This window comes from Crotalus tigris, unplaced genomic scaffold, assembly GCF_016545835.1.
Source record: "Crotalus tigris isolate CLP2741 ecotype Arizona unplaced genomic scaffold, ASM1654583v1 scf7180000018916.1150873, whole genome shotgun sequence".
Classification (NCBI taxonomy): domain Eukaryota; kingdom Metazoa; phylum Chordata; class Lepidosauria; order Squamata; family Viperidae; genus Crotalus; species Crotalus tigris.
Window position 1 is genome coordinate 337,094 of NW_024097271.1, and position 20,553 is coordinate 357,646.

The following is a 20,553-nucleotide window of genomic DNA, read 5'->3' on the forward strand; positions in this document are numbered from 1 at the left end:
GTAAATATATATATACATTGCTTACTGGTGTACACCGCTTAGAGAGTACTTGCACTTAAAGCGGTATATAAGTCTCATAAATAAATAAATAAATAAACAAGTGAAAAAACTTTTAATAATTTATTATTTTAGTAATAAACAGGAAGATGTTTCTGTGATGTTGAATAGTATTTATTTTATTCAGGTAAATGACCAGAGAGATTTTATTCTTCTCTCAATTTTTTGGGAATGGGGAGAGAAAAAAAGAAAGAGTCATTTCACATTTAGATAGGTGTACATGCAAACATTTATTCAAAAGCCATTATGAACCACAAAACAGAAAAGTGAATGATATGCCATGAAATTATGTGCATCCCTGAAGATGTTTTGAAACTGAAGCCAGTTAAAATAATATTCAAAATACAAACTTCACTCACAAAATAATCCCTGCCCTATAACTAGTGTATTTGTATTCTTGAACATATAAGAATGTAAGCAATTTAATTTCAGATGTAAATATTTGCATTTCACTTTTCATCAAGGTTTCCATTTATTTTGTTTATTGATTCAATAATAATATGTGATTATCAAAAATATGAAAAAGTTTACATTCAATATATTAACATGAAAACTTTTCTACCAACTGCAAAAAAGTATCATGTACCTGTACCTATACCACAACAGGCTGGAACTGGAAAGCACAACAGAGGGGGAGAAGGGGAGAAGGGAGGGAGCGGGGGAGAGAGGGAGAGGGAGGGAGAGAGAGAGAGGGAGGGAGGGAGGGGGAGAGAGAGAGAGAGAGAGAGAGAGAGAGAGAGAGAGAGAATGTGAACGGAACCCGTCATCGTCATTTTGGTGTTCAGTCTTTAAGACTTCAAACATGGCTCAAGACTGAATCATTTTTTTCTGTGAATCAAAGACATATCTTTTAAAAAGAAGAGTGATATGAACAGGATGGGCAAAGTCCACCTTGTTACTTTCATCCTCTTTTGCTGAATCTCCCTTCCCTGCCTTGGGCTTCTTCTTAGAAATGGCAGTCAGAAGTGCCTTTGTTTCTGGCTTCACTCCATCTGAAAAGATTAAAAAAAAAAACATATTAGAAAGGAAACATCTCCAGGCAACCATTTCAAAATCTTACAGTGGTTTGGATATAAGCTCCATATCCAAATTGTTTGCAGGATTCCACAGCATCCACTGCAGAAAACCCAGGAAAATGGACAAATCTACCATCTATTACCACTGATCTGCAGGATAAATATGTCAACTTTCTGAATACAGATTGCCTACCTTATATATAGGATAGCTTATATTTAAGTGGTGACATTAAGGAGAATTATTTTTTTTAAGTTCAAACATTTTATTGGTAAATAAAGATTAAAATAACATATGCTACTCAAGAACCTTTCTTTTAAAGTCTTTATTTAACTTGTTACATTTGAGATTAATATGTGGGGAGCATGGGTAATCTGAATCAAAACAAAAACAGTAACTGCTATTCAGAGCTTGGCAATGTTTTGGCCAAGTTGCTAGCAGAGATTTCCTTAAAAGCATATTCAGTCCTACCTGGCTACATATTCTGCAAATGTAGGTATTGGAAAGTAAGCCAATTTTAGCTCAGGTATTTCTAACCTGTGGTGTCACATAACCTTATCTCAAACACTTAATCAGTTTCTCTCTTCTCATATTGAAATACAGAGACAGTTTCTTATAACATGGCTCAACAATAAGATTGAGATGTTTATGATTTACTGGAGACAGATCGTCTACATGCACAGGTGATCTGTTCCACTGCAGACAACCTAAAGGGCCAGCATATTACAAAGGCCTAACGAAGAAGAAACAGGACAAGAAATGTAGTCCTTTTTCTTCCTAATATTTAAGACATTTTTCCAGATATGATTCAACAGTTCCTCATAGTTCCTTACCTTATGAAATATGATCATGTAAGTCAAACTCTTACCTATTTCAAGCACGATTTTGCAAGAGGAAAAGTAAATATTGCTAGACAAGGTGAATAGCCAGTCAACACAGTGAATTTTAATGTGGACATTTAAGATATGGTTCCGAGTTAATTTGACAAAAGCTACATTACATAAAATGTAAAATGTTAAAACAGCAAACTTAGTATAAGGAATTATTGGTCTAGTTATTATAATTGACTGCTGCTCTCCTTTGCTGATATTATCAGCTTAACTGGTGAAATAATCTTCAGATCAGCTGTTAATTAAGATCTAAATAATTTTTTCTTTTTTTACAAACTTTTTCAAATTATAGCATTTCAAGTCACCGAGGTTTTTTTTTTAAAAAAACATTAGATTCAATATGTTTACTGATGAAAATGAAGAAATCAGTTCTATATGTATTATGCTATATGTATTATGTCAAGAGGGCAGATAATGCCTTATGTCCATATTCAGAAGTGTGAAATCTTATATGAGTTTGTAAGAGCTGGGGGAAATATTTCATCCCAACAATGTAAAAGATAATGTTTTTATTGATTGTTGTATACTCCAAATAAGTTGTTTAACATTTGAACAGGGCTTCATAATCACACATACCCTAATATGGCCTATCAAAAAGGCTTCTCCGTGTATTCTAGCAAACCATTATAATATTTAACTGCAATGTTTTAGTACGTAGGTGTCTTTTTGAATTGTTTAGAGAACAAACACTGGAGATTTTAAGCACTTAACTCAGAGATTTAAATACTTATTTTAGTCAATAATTTAATATATTTAGATGTAATTTAATGTTTTCTGAGGCCAATTTCTAATCAAATATACACTGAATGCTAACTGTAGAATCCTGGTAACTCCTCTGTCCACTTATAAATACCACATTTCTCCCTTTCCTTGTTTGTTCAATCTTGTTTCTCTGCTTTAGAAATGATTATTTTTTTAAAAGAAATGTAAAATAAAAAAACACTGAGAGGCTCACTCACCCTCTCGGTCTTCAAAGACTTATGAAATGCCAGCAGAGTCAGGCCCAAATGTATGTGGGGAGGAGGGTGTTGTTGTTTTTGTTGCTGCTGCTGCTATATATGCTATCTTTGCAAGCTAGCTTGGCCAGATGTATGTTTATTTTATCTTCTTACTTAATCCAGTCACCTCATTGTTAAAGAATTGTTGTGCAGGCCAATACAGCTAAAACATTATTTTCAATTGTAACTAAAAATAATCTCAAATATGTGGCAGCATGTAGCTGTACACAATGGATGTGGAATTAAGACTCAATATAAAGCAGTATACTCTTGTTAAAGCAACTTATTTACCTAGAACTTTATCAGGAGTGTCATATTTTATGCAAAGTGTAGGTAGACTACCTCAATATTAATATATATTAATAACAATAATGTATTAAATTGATACCACCTGACTCCAATTCTGAATGGTTCAAATTGTTAAAACTTTTTTAAAAAAGAAACAATACAAATGTGTTAGGATCCATTTATTCATATTCTCACATGTGAATATTAGAGGTGTGTGTGTGTAACATAATCATCCATCCATTCCATCCATCTATCTTATTCATCCATCATATAATTATTTCTATAACCAAGTTATAATGTTTGCTTGAAATGTGAATAGTTATGTATACTACTGAGACTAATCTGATTGTGAACGGGAAAATTTGACTGAATACATAAATAAATAAATAAATTTATAGAGATATTTATATACTTCTTACTTTTCCAAATATTCAAAGCAATTTGCAACAAAATCTATTGATCAAATCCTCCCCAAAGCCTGCTCCTTCTTAAAAGTAAATTTAAAAAACCAAACGCCCCAGTCTGTATTTCCATTATACTGTATTAATTCTTATCTATTATGATTTCTAACTACTGATTTACACTGGTGAATATTCTTTGTATGAAGAAAAAGAACCTTTATAGGAAGGAGATGCTCAGCTTTGTAAGGATGTTTACACAGGAAACTCTATAAGCCTTAAACAGGACTACAAAGTAGTTTCTACTCAGTTCCAAACAAGTATTTCAGAGCATGCAAAAGCACAAGCATAGCACCTGCCTCCATCTCATTAAAGCAGCAGTGTCTTCTCACAGAATCATGAGACAATTTGGAAAAAAGGCCGTGCTGCATTAAAGAACTGTGCAGAGGCATTACATTCCAGCCTTGTTTACCCTAACTTTTGGAAACAAAGTAAAGCACAGTACCACTGTATTTAAATGTTTAAAAACAGAAACTTAAATTATTCCCAGCAGTAACCATTAAAACAGCATCAGAACAACTATACAATTATAATCACTCATTCAACACTGCTTTACATGGAGAAGGAGCAGACAGAGCAAAGAAAAAGAAGAAAAAAAGACAGGGGAATCAAGCTTTAGAAAAGCATAATCATATTAAACTTTGGAGGAAAAAAAAGAGAAGAAATAGAAGCCAAAGAGCCTTTTGCTTGCAAATTTGTATCATTTCAAGCAGAGAATTATCTCCAAGGCATTTGTAGCTGGGAAATAGGGGGGGAAAAAAATGGTAGGTAGTTAACCAAGTGGAATCATGGGCTGCCAGCCAAAAGCAGCTCAGGTATTACTGCTAGGTATTTAAATTACTTAATCAAATCCCAAGGCCCTTATTCTGCAAACTGATTAGGTAGTTGCTGGCATCACACCCTGACAAATGGCATGGTGGGGTTTTTTTTTCACTCTGGTGCCAGGAGGTCTATGGGCTGAAGAGGCTCTGTGACACAGGCAGCACAAAGAGGGAAAGCACAAGCAGACAGGCTGGGAGCCACAATCTAGGTTTCATCTACCTCGGTGGATTTCTCGTATTACACACAATGCATACTTTACATTTTACAAGACCAAGGAAATGAAGGAAAATATATCTTTCACCAAATAAGACATCAGCCCCTTAATAACTGAAATGACGGATATTTTTAGATGGAGGTCTAGTTTAACTTACTTACATTAAGAGTCTAATCTCTTCTGAACAATGACTGTGTAAGCTTGAATAAATAGTAAGAAATCTGTTCCATTAATTAAGTGCTGCCTGTACTACTCAGATTTGTAACAAATGTTAATAGATTTCTCTCCATTTTCTCTGTTGGACAATTACTTTATTTTGCCAACTTGCTAATGGATTAAATTGAAAAGGTCCCTGTGTTTAAAAAGAAAGGGATTGCGTGTGAGAAAGAAAAGATTTTAGCTTCAAAGTTACAATAGGCAAGTGGCCCACACTGCTCAGAAATACCTGTACCTCTGTGTGTGTGTGTGTGTGTGTGTGTGTGTGTGTGTTACTAATGGGTAGCTCTCTAGGGCCCAAGGAAGAACAGGTAGTTTAACTAATTCAATTTGTGCCACCAATCACCTACAATTCACTTAACAAGTTTATTGTAGTGTCGCCTATTCTTTTATTAACTACCTAGATATAAAAACAAAAAGAATACACAAAGAAGGAAAATGAATTTTATTCTAGCTTTATGGCATAAATTCTATACTGTAGATAGAAATTTCTGTCACTCCTATCATCAACTTACTTGCTCATGGTCTGCTCACTTATATTTTCCTCAAATTAACTGTGCATTAGCTTTGAACTAATTTGCAAACACAAATATACTTATAGATTGCTATGCCCACTGAAGTATTATTTATGTTTCCTACAAGCCATCATTTATATTTTGCAATGATCTTCCTACTATTACATTGTATCCAAAGCAAGTAAACACATTGGCTTTGTGCGATAGTTTGAATATCTCAAAGTAAAAACATCCACCTAGGATATTAATTAGTATATATTACATAGTCTATTTAAGTATAAGCTTTACTTATTTCACTGGGAAAATCAAACCTGCAGAAAAAAAATTAATTCCAATCATGGGATTAATGTAAGAAAATAGTTAAAGCTGTGTAACTTTTTCCCAATACAAGCAAACTAAATTTAGTTCAACACTTAATTTCTTCTCTGAAAATCAGTTGAAGCATAGATTTTTATAGTGGCAATTCCATTTTTTTCTCTAGCTTGACTGTACAACTGAATATAAACATATGCAATCAGTAATTTGGTATTCAAATTACACACAACAAAGCATAGGCTTTTAATTCTTTGGGGGGAAAACTGAAAGAAAGGCAGAGGTTGCTTTTAATTATTTTACTGTTCTACCTGCTACTAACTACTGCCAATTTGTTCATATCTTCCTAATCAAGTCTAGCAGAAAAACCCAACAGCAGCTAATATTAGGCATCAATTGAGTCTTGATACTTTACTTATGCAGGAAACCTTTCGTGGAGAATTTAAACATGTGTGCATGTGTATAAACACCTACACACACAAAGTTTATTTAAGCAAATAGATTTTATCTAAAACATGGGGAAGGCAGCCTTTTGGCAACCAGGGACCACACTATGTTATCTTGTTTGGCTTCTGAAGATCACTGATAGCATCAGAAAAGGCTATAACTGTTTTTTTTTCTGGGTTTTTTTTTTCTTAGTTACAGAGAGGAAGAATTGGAGAATTGAATTTTATAAGCACATTCCCAATTGCTTATAAATATAGGATATAGGATGCAAAGAAACTTTTTAAAAAGTAGTCCCAAAGGCAACTGGACTTTGTTTTTCTTTGAAGATGTTTCGCTTCTCCTCCAAGAACCTTCTTCAGCTCTCTTTTTAAAAAGTAGCTTGCAAGGTTTGTGACTTGCCAAGTACCTGATGACTCGCTATAATTGGGGACTCTTACAGAACCCACGGCAAGCTGCAAAACATGGCTGGTGATTTATATCCCTCAGACCGAATCCATCAAACCCATCGCTCTCCAACTAAAGAGCAACTGGGCTATGCATGCTTCAAAACTGATTTGAAAGAAGTGTTTTGCAATGCCTGCAAGTGGAAGCAGTGCAGTAGATGCATTTTTTTTCCAGCCTCTTGTAGAGTGTTGATGGGGGTGGGGATTCATATATATATATATAACTGAGTTCTAAAGAAAACTGTTAGAAAAACAGGTCTGTGCATTGGCCATATCAAATACCAGACAATAAACAACACTGTTTTTAATTACGATAATTCAGATTCACTTCTACTCATTTAGAAAGTTTTTTTTTCATACTGAATGACTCCAAGCCAATGTGTAAGTAGAAAAGTCAACAAACTTTGTTGCATTCATACACCCCACTTATTTCTAATAGAAACAACCAAACAGTGTGGAACTGGAAATATCTACAGGAAAACCAACAAAAGAACTAAGTTGTATATGCAAAATGTAAGTGGTGGACAGATGTATGAACCAAAAGAGGAAACAGAGATAAACCTATTAATACAGATGGGAATGCTATTTTTTAACCATTTATCTTGAAAAGCTGCATGTGTAAATACAGTTTTTTTGTACAGAGCACTTATGTTCAGTCTTGATGATTTGTTGAAAAATCACAGAATCTATTGAAAGATGTTCTAATCCATCTCCTTTCTTTTTGTTTAAGGATATGGCACTATCAAATGTCACCTAGGCTTTTTTTTTAAAAAAAACCCTCTAGTTTCTTTATGATCTATTTATATTCAGCTTATTAAACTAGTGTTAGCATGACCTTCAGATGCTAGTTTGCCACAGCAAAACAACACTGCCGACGTGGACTGCAGGACAGATGTGCAAAATGTTCAAACTCAATGGTTTCAAACTTGAAATGGCTATTTCATATGTTCCATGCCTGAAAATAGAACAGAACGTACTTTATTCCATATGTTTTATTCCATTTTCAAAATAAACATAGCTATTTCAAGCACTGCAAAATCCAAGCGTTTTGAAATTTAAATGCACATTTTTCTTCACTAAAGCTATTTTCTCAAATGAGATCTTATTTGAAAAAAAAATATTTTTCCAGTTAGGTGATATGTGCCATTGCACACTAGTTAGGCAAATACATTCTTTTTTTCTTTGCTTTTAAGCTTTTCTGCTGCTTCTCTCCCCAGTTTAGGGCTAGCTGCATCTATCGTAGTCCCATATTTATAATAACAACAACAACAACCCCCAGTGAGGCACTACCTTGATGTGGTTGTGGGGCTTGTGTACTCAGAGAAAGATGAGAGCTATTCCAGTGGTTCAACCATACTGGACAGGTCTCATCAGAGGAGTCAGTCAAAGAGTGTCTTTCCCATAAAAATTATGGTGAGACGTAAATTTCAGAAAGCCATACTGGCTCAGATGTCGCCCGGGTTAACAAGGTCCATGCTAGATGTTGGAGTTCCTGGATATCTGGTGAAAAATGGGTTACAGGACTCAGGACTGTTGGCTTAGTAACCAGGGCCAGCAGCTGCAGAACTACTGGAAGAAAAGGTGTTTACCCGTCGCAATACATTCCATCCTGCGACGATATCTGTAATACCATCAAACATCCACATCTGCCTATCCCAGGTCCTTGGTAAGGACTAGATAGGTAGACAAAAATGCCAAATCCAGTCTGAACAGCTGGCTGACTGTGCGATGATCAATAATAATAATAATGAAGTTGGAAGGGATCTTGGAGGTCATCTAGTCCAACCCCCTGCTTAGGCAAAATAAACTCTTCCAAAATAAACTAGGCTACGGCTAAACATAAGCACAGGAAAGGTAGAGAAACTGTTAGAGAAAAGGTAAAGACCTACTACTAATAGTGGAAGGGTAAATTCATAAAAAGTTAAATTTTAGAAATATTTCTACTTCTCCTGCAGAAGCAGTTGTGGTGTAACCTGGCAATGCAGTAAAATGAAGCTGAGATAGGGTCCACTGCTGAGAAAGCAGGATTCTTCTCTATCTAAAGAGAAGTGATGGATTCCCTTTCATTTAGTCAGCCCACTCCTCTCTAGGACGTAAGAGTAATGGAAAAGAGCAGATTTCTTTTGAATCTGAGTCCAATGCTAGTGGTAGCAGACACAGAACAAACAGCAAATAGCCCATCACTATTAACACTGGCATGTTGTGGACCTAAGAGCAGCATATTATGGGAACACTACACACTGTACTTTAAAGACTCTTGCTATTTTCCAACAACTACTATATTTGTCACGTTAGCATGGAGAGCACTTGCCTATAAAATCGTCAAAAGTTGGACACACTGAACAGTTAAAACTAACTATAATATAAAAGTAGTAGGAAAAGAACAGTAGGAATCTTTCAGCAAAAAGGTGTATACCAGGGGTAGGCAACTTTGGCTTCTTTATGACTTGTGGACTTCAATACCCAGAATTCCTAAATCAGCCATGCTGACTCAGGAATTCTGGGAGTTGAAGTCCACAAGTCATAAAAGATCCAAGGTTGCCTACCCCTGGTGTATACTCTCAGGTGAAATAAATTGCCTGCACAATGGTTGAACCAGGCTGAGAATCAGCTACCTTGTCAACTACTCTTTTAGGATGTCCTCATCCATTAGAACGCCACCTTCCTACAGATCAAATACCTGCTTGAAAGCAAATAACCAGACCTGGCATGACAAGACATGTGACTGCATTTCTTCTTGATCCTTGAGATAAGAATTCATGGCCAAGGCAATTCTTGTGCCTGACCCATTTTTGTCATGAGAAACTTCTTCAGTTGTATAGTCAGCTGCACTGAGTCAGGTTCTGCCCTTGGTTGTTTTAACTTTTACAAGAATAATTTTGATATATGTGTTGCAAAAAATGCTACTTGTCCCTATGGTAGAGACTCTGTAGATTAAAACTTACATGTACTAGCCTTGTGCACTGCTATTCATTCTAGTAACAGGGACACGTATGCCCTGTTCTTGGTAAAAGCTCTGGAGTCTACCACATATAGGTCTTAGGTCTTTATCACAATATGACAATCTGCCACACAGGAGTCTTCTTTACCATAACTGCTTACCTTAACTGCTTATAATCATAAAGACTTGGCTAAAATGAGGCCACTGCTCTTTATAGCTTAGACCTGTTCAACAGTGTAAAAAAATATAAAAATCTAAAGTCCACTCTTAATTCATTGCCAGACTCCGCATGTGTGTTATCTGACTCCTTTCTGAAACACAGACTTGTATTACTTAAAGTATTAGAGGTCCATGAAGTCTGTCACTATCTGTTGCTATTGTAACTGGGATGCCCAATTAACTTCTTTTGTGTACCTTGGCTGGAAGAACTCTGTCAAAAGCAGCTTCTTGCTTCCCATCTCCATTTATACACGACAGGAAACAAACTAAAGAGCATAAAACTCATTAATAAGTAATGATTATGTGAGGCAAATGTATTGCGTTTCAAATGGAAAAATGGACTTTCATTTTTTCTCTCTCTCTACCTAGGAGCAGTAAAACTGATCAGTCCCATTACCCCCAAGGAAAATGTTAGACAACATCTCTTCATTTATTCATTTATAATAGAGCATTCACCACAATTTCCCACAAGTTATAAGTTTCCCAGTGATAAATGACTATACTAAGCCTAGAAAATATGAAATGTAACTACAGTAAGTGGGAATGTTCATCCATTCCTGAAGAGTAAATGTTAAAAAAAAAAAAATCAGAAAAACTTTCATTTAGGATATCTTAATTCAAAAATACCTGTAACTTAGCATAACTATAAGTCAAGGTTGGGAAAGGTATAGTTATTGATATGTTATAGGACTCCAAACCTCATCATCTTGAACTACCAATGATTGTCAGGTCCAATCATATTAGAACGTCTACAGAGCCCACATCCTTCTTTTAAGGATTCAGAATCATCCACCAGTTTTAGAATCCAACTATTATAACATTAGATACAGACTTCATTTAGATGTTGGAAAATTTTTGAAGGACTTAAAATTCTAATGAATATTCTATTATGATTCAGGTACTGATTCTGTTCAGGTATCAATTTTCATAATTTCAATAACTCAAAGACAGATTGTTGATCTCCATCCATCAATGAATGAATGTGGTATATATGGTATATATATTACAATACTGTTATCTACCCCAGAGAGGTTTAGAACTGGAAGAGTTGTTTTCTCAATTCACTGTCAGTATTTAATCTGATTTTTTCCCAAGCAGTGGAAAAAGATTCTCCCCATTTGCCTTTTTGTTAAGATAAAGATGGGAACTATCATTCCCAGCCTGAGAAATTCAGTATCTAAACTCAGTATCTAAATTTAGTGTTGTGAGTATACAACTTAGGTGTCTGGATCTTTGATATATTTTTACCTCAGATTCATGTTTTTCAAATAAACCATAATATTTCGATACTGCAAGTATCAACTTCTTGCTGTATTTTGATGAAAAACATTTGCACATGTTTAAAATAAATTTGAGACTGCCTCAAGATTGATATGGGGATGTGCATATATTAGGAGTACTAAAACATTGCTGCAATATTAAGATTCTTATAAGAATAGTTTAAATTCTGAAGGCTGTCTTTATGTGAGTGACAAACAGAAAGAAAAGGATGGCTCCTTGAGAATACCTCATTGTGTGGAAGTTGTAGGGGCATTAATAGTACTTATGTCCTTTTTACTAGATGTGATATAGATAAAGAATAAAACAATTTAAACATAATATATTAAGGGATATAATACTAATAGATGCTAATGCCACAACCTGAGGATTTTTAGTTGTTGTTATTGTTGTTATTCCAGAACAAAAAAATACTTTAATACTCAACAACATCAAGGTAATGTCACTGTTGTTATTACCATGTGGATATTAATTCATCTTAACTATAATGGATATGCAAAACAATGTTTCAACTTATTTTAAATTACAGTAATAGCTGGTAACATATATCTGAAAAGACATCTCTGAAAATCTTCCCCTAATTGAAAAAGCAGACAGAACTCACACAGACATCCTGTGCAATGCTCAGCTTTCTCAGCTCCAGCTGAAGACAATGAGAGTTTTTCCTCCTTTGAATGAATATATATTTGTGCGTGTGTATCTGTGTGTCCATATGTCCGTGGGTCTGTGTTACAATGAGGCATCTGCACGTATACCGTATAGAAACAAGAGGTCATATTCCAAAAAAGCAGAAAAGAAAAAATAAAATTAGCCTTAATCGAGTTAATAGCTACTAATTAAAATTAATTGTCTATAAAATAAGACTCCCACTTGTAAAATATAGTCACCCATCTCTCTGTGTGTGTCTACACACACACACACACACACACACACACATAATTATCTCTTCTGCACAACCCTTCTCTGTCAGACACAAATGCAGGCACATTCTTTCTTCTTTCCAGGAGAAAGAGAGAAGGAAGAAGTAATACGGTGAAGGATAGATAGCTGTATTTGGAAGGGAGAGGAAGAAAAGCATGAAACATAATGAGAAATGGGTGGGATTACTTTCTCCACCATAAACTCCACCCAGCCAGATTAGGTAAGAAATCTGAAAAAAAAAAATTCTTAAAGGCAATGGCAAAATTTCCATATTGTTGCCACATTACTTTTACAATACTATATGCAGTCTAGGAAAATATTGTGTTGGCTTAAGCTGAAGGAGAGATATGCTTTTCATAGGAAATGTCCCTTTAACATTTCAGAAAAACAAATTTACTATAAAATAGTATAGTATATGACACGGTCTAGTGATAAATGTAGGATTAGTTTTTGAAATTAAGCATACTGTCCCGAGACACATTCTGAAATTTTCATTCCAAAGTCTCAACAATCAAAGGCAGTATTGTACTCATTTTTAAAAAAATATCTTCTTGGATCTTTGAAAACAGGTGCAGAGGTTGATCTTGGTTTTGTCTTTAAAAATATAGAAAATTATGTGAGTATTTATTCTTATACTTCAAAATAAGTTTACATGTTTTTCTAGTTTCTGTGTGCATATCTGTGAGTGTGAAGTTGGAGTTCCTTTTTTAATTTCAGCAAGCTGACCTGAATAGGTACGTGTAACTTTCATTCCAATGCCATTCAAACATAAAAGGAAGAATTGTATCCTGAAAGAATGGCTACCAAATTTCTTTCCAGTATCTCAATGTTCAACAGAGCTATCAGATGACAAGCTGACAAATGCAAAGCGGAATAGACAGTAGTTAAACCAACAGCCTTATTTTTCTTTGTCAAATATGACTAAGTCAATAGTAAATTAGAGGAGCTTAGGAGTAAGGCAAAGAAAGATATTAAAATAATGTTTGCTTTAAAATTTATGAAAACAAAATGTGAAATAGCACCATAAGAAATGTATTTAGACATTATGATCCACTTCAGGAGATTATTGTTCCCTTGAGACCTCTAGGCTTGTTGACAGAACCAGGTGTTGAGGAATTTGCATAAGGATGGGAGGGAAGGGTCCAATCTTACATTGGGGTGGGGGAATTAGTTCCACACAGAGGGTGCCACAGCAGAAAAGGCCCTTCTCCCGGGTCCCACCAAATATAACTCCATAGTACATAGGGCCCCTAGCATTCTTCTTCTTTAGGAATATGGAACAGGCAGATGTAATTTGGAAGAGGCAGTCCCTCAAATAAGCAGCCCCATATCATAAAGGGCTTAAAAGTTCAAAACCAACACCTTGAATTGGGCTTAGAAACAAACTCGCAACCAATGCAGTTTATGGAACAGTTATGGGTACCCATCTAGGGGCAGACAGAACTGCCTATGTCACCACATTCTGCACCAGCTGAAGCTTCCAGATACTCTTCCAGGGCAGCCCCACACAGAGTGCATTGAATAGACCAGGCTGGAGATGAGCAGGGAGTGAATGACCATGAGAACCTTCCCACAGAAAAATAGGTGCAACTGGTGTACACCACAAAACTGTGCTTATTGGTTGTCCACAATTATATCTGTCTCTGGGAAGATACCTGGCTTGGCAATAATATTTGATAGAAAATCTTCAGATAATAGTTGATTACACCTAACATATGAATCAACAGCATGAACTGGTTGCTGCATCAACAGAAATATAATTTTTAAATCATCTATCTCCTCATCCAAATCATTGATGAAAAATGTTGAAGAGTTCTGGGCCTAAAGCAGAGCCTTGGAGTACCCCATTGCACACTTCCCTCCATGTAGATGCAGTTCCATTGAGGACTACACATCGAGTGTGGTTGATCAGCCAGTTACGAATTAGTCCAAATTAAGATCTGTGGTAGTCTACGAATCTCATTACTTTTCTAACTGATCCCTTGCTAATCAGAAAATTAAAGAAAAATCGGTTATATATTCTACACATCTTATACTATGTTCTACACACATCTATTTTAATGTTATGGCTATTATAGAATCTATTCTAAGTTTCTGGCCACCAAGGGATGACAGAACCTGTTTGAGAGCAAGAACAAAAGAATAGGTAGATTCAGGTTCAAGCTGTCTAGCATATCCTCACATCAAGAAGGGATATAACTCTTTCATGCACTCTGCCAATTTTAAACAATAGCACTTTCTGGTAGTCCTGAAATGCACATTTGTATCTTGGCTTTCAGTGCTAGCAATCCAGAAAGAATGCAAGAAAGCAAAACTGTTTCCCAAAGTCCTATTTGCTGGTGCCACGATTAATGTAATCAAACAATTCCACAAATTGCTTCCAATTGCTGGCGTCACTTTCATGTGCAGAGCCAGACGTTCAAAAAAGGGACCTTCTTTCCTTAAACCCTTTCAGTGAGAACAAATCTTTGCTAAACAGTTTAAGATAATTTGTACTATAACAGGTCCCCAGGCACTCTTGACACAATTTCAATTGCCATCTAATGTTTCTGTGTAATTGAAAGGCAGCAACTAGTATTTAAATAATTACAATACTAAACAGTTCAGAAGGGTAAGTTCAGAAGTTCTCACAACCAAAGTAGAAAATTTTTGGGAAAGTAATTTTAAGGACGTTTAACAGCCAATAATGTAATATCCTTCTTTTCAATTAAATCATCTACTTTCATCTATAGCACATAACAGAGTTTAAGTTTCAAAGCTAAAGGAGCCTGAAGACTATAAACATGTAAAAGTTTACTAATACATTGTTTCTGCTTGGCTCAAACAATGCAAAGCAGCGGTAAGCAAAAAGATCCTTTCTTTCTGGTACAGTAAATTTTCTTATGGAAAGAAATTTATTTGAATAAGAGTTGCCATTAGTAACTCTTATTCAAATACAGAAGTACTATCCTGTACCCTACCCTAGCGTTTTTATGGGACTAAAGTAAAAATATACAAAGCATATACCACTTATGGAATCAATGGCACATTCTCCACCACTTCAGACTAATATCAGAGCAGCATGGGCAGAGATACAATGTACAGCCAAGTAGCCTTGAGGTATTGTAGCTTAGTAACTCTGATATCCACTCATCTTTTACAGCCATCAAATACTATTTTCATTCTTTCAAGAATCATAATGCTTTGACAACTGTTACTAATAGTATATCATTTCCAGCAGAAGTCATTATTCCAACATTGCTATCCCTCACCTGCTTAGCAACTGTTTCTATAGCATACACCATAGATACACATTTTGGTAATCCTTCAGATTAAAAAGCTAGGGCCCTACACGCTTTGAAAATAATTCAGAACTGCTTTGGACCTCACACAAGCAGGAGGCACTGCTCTTCCTTTCATTACAACCACCCACATTTTGCAAGTTTCTATGCAAGCCTGGGGAAAAAAAAAAAAAGATGTAGAGTGAACTCAGTTAATACAACTCATAAAGTAACTGCTTCTTTTTCAATCTCATCTGAGAATCTAAAATGCAACTTTAAACTGAAAGGCCACCAATGGTGAAGAATGGTTCCCCTATCATGATAAGCAGCTGTAGCCATAAATGTGCCTATAACCTTCTGTGAGTTTGTGTGTGTAGGTACTTCTGGTTGGTGGATGCCGGGAATAAAACCTTAGCTTACAATTCATTCACCACTACATCAGCAATATACGGTCTTCTGCAAAGCCCCAAACAACCAAGAGGACATGGATTTAAAGCATAAGTGGCAAAGCTCAAAGACCGGAGGACCCAGTCAAGGCTAACAGCCTCAATGACTTCCAGATGACTGAGCACAACAGGGTCTGTCAGTTCCATGGGATCTGTAGAAGCGAAATTCAAATTCCAAGTGCCTAAAATAATCTTCTAGGACTTCTTCTGTAACAGTTCCTTTGGCCCCTCTTTATCTAGAAAGAGTGGGGCTACCTTAAAAAGAGCCAACTATCTACAGATGCGATAAATAATTATGTGTTGTCATTCTTATTGTCACAAGTAATCCTTCATATAAAGAATCTTAGTTTTATTAAGTTCTAGTATTCTGTAAGAGAAAGGAATGTGGCTGATCTCCAACTGTCTGATAAGATGACAAGAGCAAAATTTGCACGATTGTGATGATGATGCTGACAACGATGACAATTTGTATAGCTGCCAAACTAATCTAAGTGATTCTGGGTGGTTCACAACAAGTAAAGAATAAGGAAAAAGAGTCAGAATAGTTATAATTAACATTTGAAAGAGGAGACACAGACTGCACTTGAGCAGATGGAATGATATGTGGAGATGTATTGCAAAGGTGACCATTGACACAGAGAAATGGATCTGTGGAGAGTTTTTATCCTTTTAATATATTAACTAATGTTATTTTCAGCAGGTATATACAACAGGTATATACAATACTGTGTTCATCTGGTGTCATGTTACCTACTATGTCCAATAAGAGAGATACATTATGGATCCCATCGCTAAGGAGTTCTTTCTAATGGACCTAGATTTTTTTTTGTGGCATCCACCCTTTGGAACATCATCCCCCTGAGAGGAGGTTAGCCCAAACCTTTATGACCTTCTAAGAATCCTTTTAAAAATTGTTTTTTTAACAGATCTGAAGATCCCCTGGCAACAAAAAAACAGCATGATAGTTGCATCATGTATAGCATTCTGATGCATTCTTTCTTACAGTCTTGTTTTATGTTAAGCAGATCTGTAGAATGTTTTAACTCTTGGTTTTATTGTATGCCACTCAGAATCACTTCGTATAAGATGGGTGGCCACATAAATTTCATGGATGGATGGATGGATGGATGGTTAGGATGGAATTTATTGCAGAGTGCTCAGCGTGGATTGAACTCTTCCTGGAACTATTCAGCCATACTTTACTGCTTCTCTGCTCAGGGACTTCTGCCCAGACTTTCCTCAGAGTCCAGGACTTCTCTACTGACAATTGATCTTCTCCTTCCTCTTTGGAGTCTTGAGTGAAGCTGTCATCTGCATCCAGCCAGTTTTCTCCTTCTTGTTCTTGGGCCCTGTTGGAGCTCTTGCCCCTTTGGGTCTTCTCTTCTTCCAGGAACGCCATCTCTGGACTGTGCCACTTCCTTCTGGACCAGGAATTGACAACTGCTTTGCATACTTAACTTCTCTCTCCAATCTTTCTCTCCAGCCACTCCATTTACTCCATGCAGAAGCTTTTTATCTCCTCTCCTTTGCTCTTTCTTCAAATTTTAGGTTAGATTGGCAGCATATCCCTCAGCCACTGAGAAAGTGGGTGTCCCCCCCCTCCAAGGGTTCTAATCCTTAACACCTATATATCAAGCTGGATCAACAGGACTGCTGTTTAAAAATATCACAGTCACAATCCTAGCTATAAGCCAGTTATCTCATCAGCACTTGTAACAGCACAGCTGCTCTTCAAGCCCAAAAGTCAGCTTCTTTTCTCTTCTCCTTACTCCAATGGCAGGATCATGCCACCAGAACAACAGCCATACCAAGCCATTAAAACTCATATGCTACACCTAGAAACACTTTGAACTTGCTGGAATCAGGGCGAGTATTGATAAGGAAGCGATGAAAGGAACAATTTCTAAGGTAAAGTTGAAAATGGCACTAGCACTAATTGTTTAGGATGTGATTCCTAGTCCAAGAACTAGGATGCTGTAATGTATCAGTATATTACAGCATATGTGTGGATCCAAGCAGTGAAACTTTTTATAATCAACAAATGGAATGCACAGATTTTTTAAGTGTCATCCAAGGCATTTTGGTAAGGTACCCTGTATGTTGATAATGACTAGGATCACCACTGCTGTTTATTATTATTATTATAGTTGGTTGCATAGTCAGCCAGATGTTTAGACTTGGTTTAGCCTTTTTATCCACCTATCAAGTCTTTCCCAAGGATCTGGCATAAATAGATCTTGATATTTGATGGTATTAAAGACACTGTTGCAGGATGTAAGCTGCTCAAGTAAAGTTGTCTTTTGCAACTGATTGTGATTTTGTCAATGCCAACGTATTCAAGTTATGATTATGATTATTTCTAGGCATTTATTAGAATGGAAGAGATACTGGATAGAAGACTTTTATGTTATGAAAATTGTGTGTAAACAACTGTGTAATTTGCTTTAAAGAGATAAGGCGATTAAATTTTTATCAGACTTGTACTCTGATGTCACCACAACAAAGGGAATTAGGGAGAAAAAAGAAAGGGCTTTTCATTTGAATTGTGCTCTTAGCAGAGGTTCTCTACCACACAGCTGCAAAGCCACTCAATATTCTCCAAATAGGCCCTTTGATTGCATTTTATTCAACATGTTTGTATTTGGAGCATCCAGAGGAAAAAAAAAAGAGCGCTCTACATTTTGATGTCTTAATGTTCCTTAATACCTTCTTTAATTTATATTAAGCTTCTTAACTACAGTAAGGAATTCTTCAAAAACAATAAAGACCTAGTGTAGAAATCTTGCACACTATGAAAATTGAAATTATAATATAGTCATGGCTTTTGTCATTAAAAAAAACCCTTACTGAAAGAAAAAAAATAATGTAATCCTAAAGAGTCCTGAAATGCCTTGTTCCATATAAGTACACAAAAATTTAAATGTAACTTCAGTGAAAGTATTGGGAAAGGACAATGTTTATGCAATAACACATTGAATACTGCAAAATTCTATGCTTCGAAGTTCTGTAAATTCCTTCCGTATATCTTTCTACCCCAATAAATCTATTAGTACCTGAAGTAGTTTATTCACTTGCTGAAGTAATCTCACAAAATCGTTTTGCCTTCTATGCCTCTATTCCTATTTTATGTTTCCATAACATAATGGTCTATTTATAACTTATGGAGCGCACCAACCCAAGAGCATGCATATTGATGCTGGAACACTTAGCAACATAATCAATTCTTTCTTTCAATTTCAGCCACTGTAATGTGATTAAGATTTTTGAAGTCATTTTTCCAAAATAAGTAGTCATGCACAACTATGTCCAGACAAAAAGGCAACGTGTAACACAGGTAATGAAGCACTCACTTTTCTAGTACATGTTGTCTACATATTGGAATTATCTAATTGTCTGCCAATTGTTTACTACAGGTTTATTATAATAGCAAAAATATTTGTGGGTAAAGTCTTCCTCGATTTGAGCAAAACTCCTGATGATAGCACAGACACAAACATACTAGGTCACAACATGTAAATGGTTTAGCAGGGCCTTCTTTATGAATCATGTGGTTTGTGTGTGTAAAATAACTGAATCTAGCTGCAACCCTGGGATCTCCAATAACCAGATATGATATTGTCTCATCTTTCTTTCAGCCAATTTAGTTAGGTGCTGCCACCTGCTATGAAAGAGTACATTTTTTTTTTTTTACAAAAGTAGGTTCTGTATTTAACAAATTAAACAAGGGCTTACAATATGATAGGCATAATGTATGCGGCTTTCTTCACCATTTATTGAATACCCTAAACGTAGTGTTGGGAAAATATACTTTTAGTTATAATTATCAGTTTTAAAAGTGCTCACAGAACCTTAAGAGCAGCCTACCAACTTCCCATAAAGGTAAGTATGCTTAGCAATTTTGAATTAAAATAGAAAGACTACCCCATTCTTACCTTTTGTTGTGGCCTATTTTAATATTTCAAATGTACCCTACCTAAATTTGTATACTCTTTAACAGTAGTTAATCTTAAATTAAAATACCTAGAGCAGAAACTAAGATAACTGGTATAAAGGGCAAAGGCTTATTGACAAGGAAAAAAGTATTTTTCATATTGCCTTTTTTAATTCTACATATTAAGAATGTCATTTTTGTGACTTAAAAATCTTCAGGAATAATGAAGGTTAACAAAGAAGTAAAGAGCAGTAATTTAAAATCCTCCATATGTAGCATCCTGATTACTCTATCAGTCTTATTTCCATAACGAAGGGAGAAGTCACTGAACTGCCACTCGTCCTTTCTAGTGGCAAGAAAAGGACAAAAAGGACAGTGTGTTCCTCAAAAACTCATCCTTTGTTTTAGAAGTAGTAGCTGTCTGCCTCTACGCAACTCTAATATATGTGGCTTGGAATCAAAGACTTCTAAACTATACAGAAAGTTCCAGCTCTGATAGTCTTCATACTTGTATGATGGAAGTTTAACAATAAAATGGTAGCCTCTGAATGGTGGAATATCCATCCTAAAGAGTCACTTGCCACTCCAAATTACTTCAGCAGCAGGTAGACTTATTCATTTTCAGTATTTATATAATGCTACCAGTATGTATCTGTAGAGAGTTTACAAATGAGAATATAAAAATATAAATATTGTTAGCAAATCTCAAAAACAATAGCATAAATTTACATGTATTTTTATTATTACAGAAATTATAGAACCAGCTGGAGATGGGTTCCTTTAATGAGAGCCTTATTTTTGCAAGAGCCTCAAAATATTTTATTTCTGAAAATATTTAGTGTTTAATTCATTTTAGTTTTATACTTCTATTCTTTGAGTTTTA

The 20,553-nt window shown here is 35.6% G+C and overlaps 1 protein-coding gene across 2 annotated transcripts in view; it reads right to left on the bottom strand.

The window, feature by feature from the left end:
• Window positions 1-268: 268 nt before the first annotated feature.
• EEFSEC (eukaryotic elongation factor, selenocysteine-tRNA specific) overlaps window positions 269-20,553 on the bottom strand; it is a 165,331-nt gene continuing 145,046 nt past the window's right edge. Inside the window, exon 7 of one of the 2 annotated variants that reach the window (XM_039357369.1) lies at window positions 269-1,049. In XM_039357369.1, coding sequence (XP_039213303.1) covers window positions 865-1,049 — 185 coding nt within the window. In that variant the 3' untranslated portion in view covers window positions 269-864. The remainder of the gene's footprint in view (window positions 1,050-20,553) is intronic. The other variant, XM_039357372.1, reaches the window with a different exon arrangement.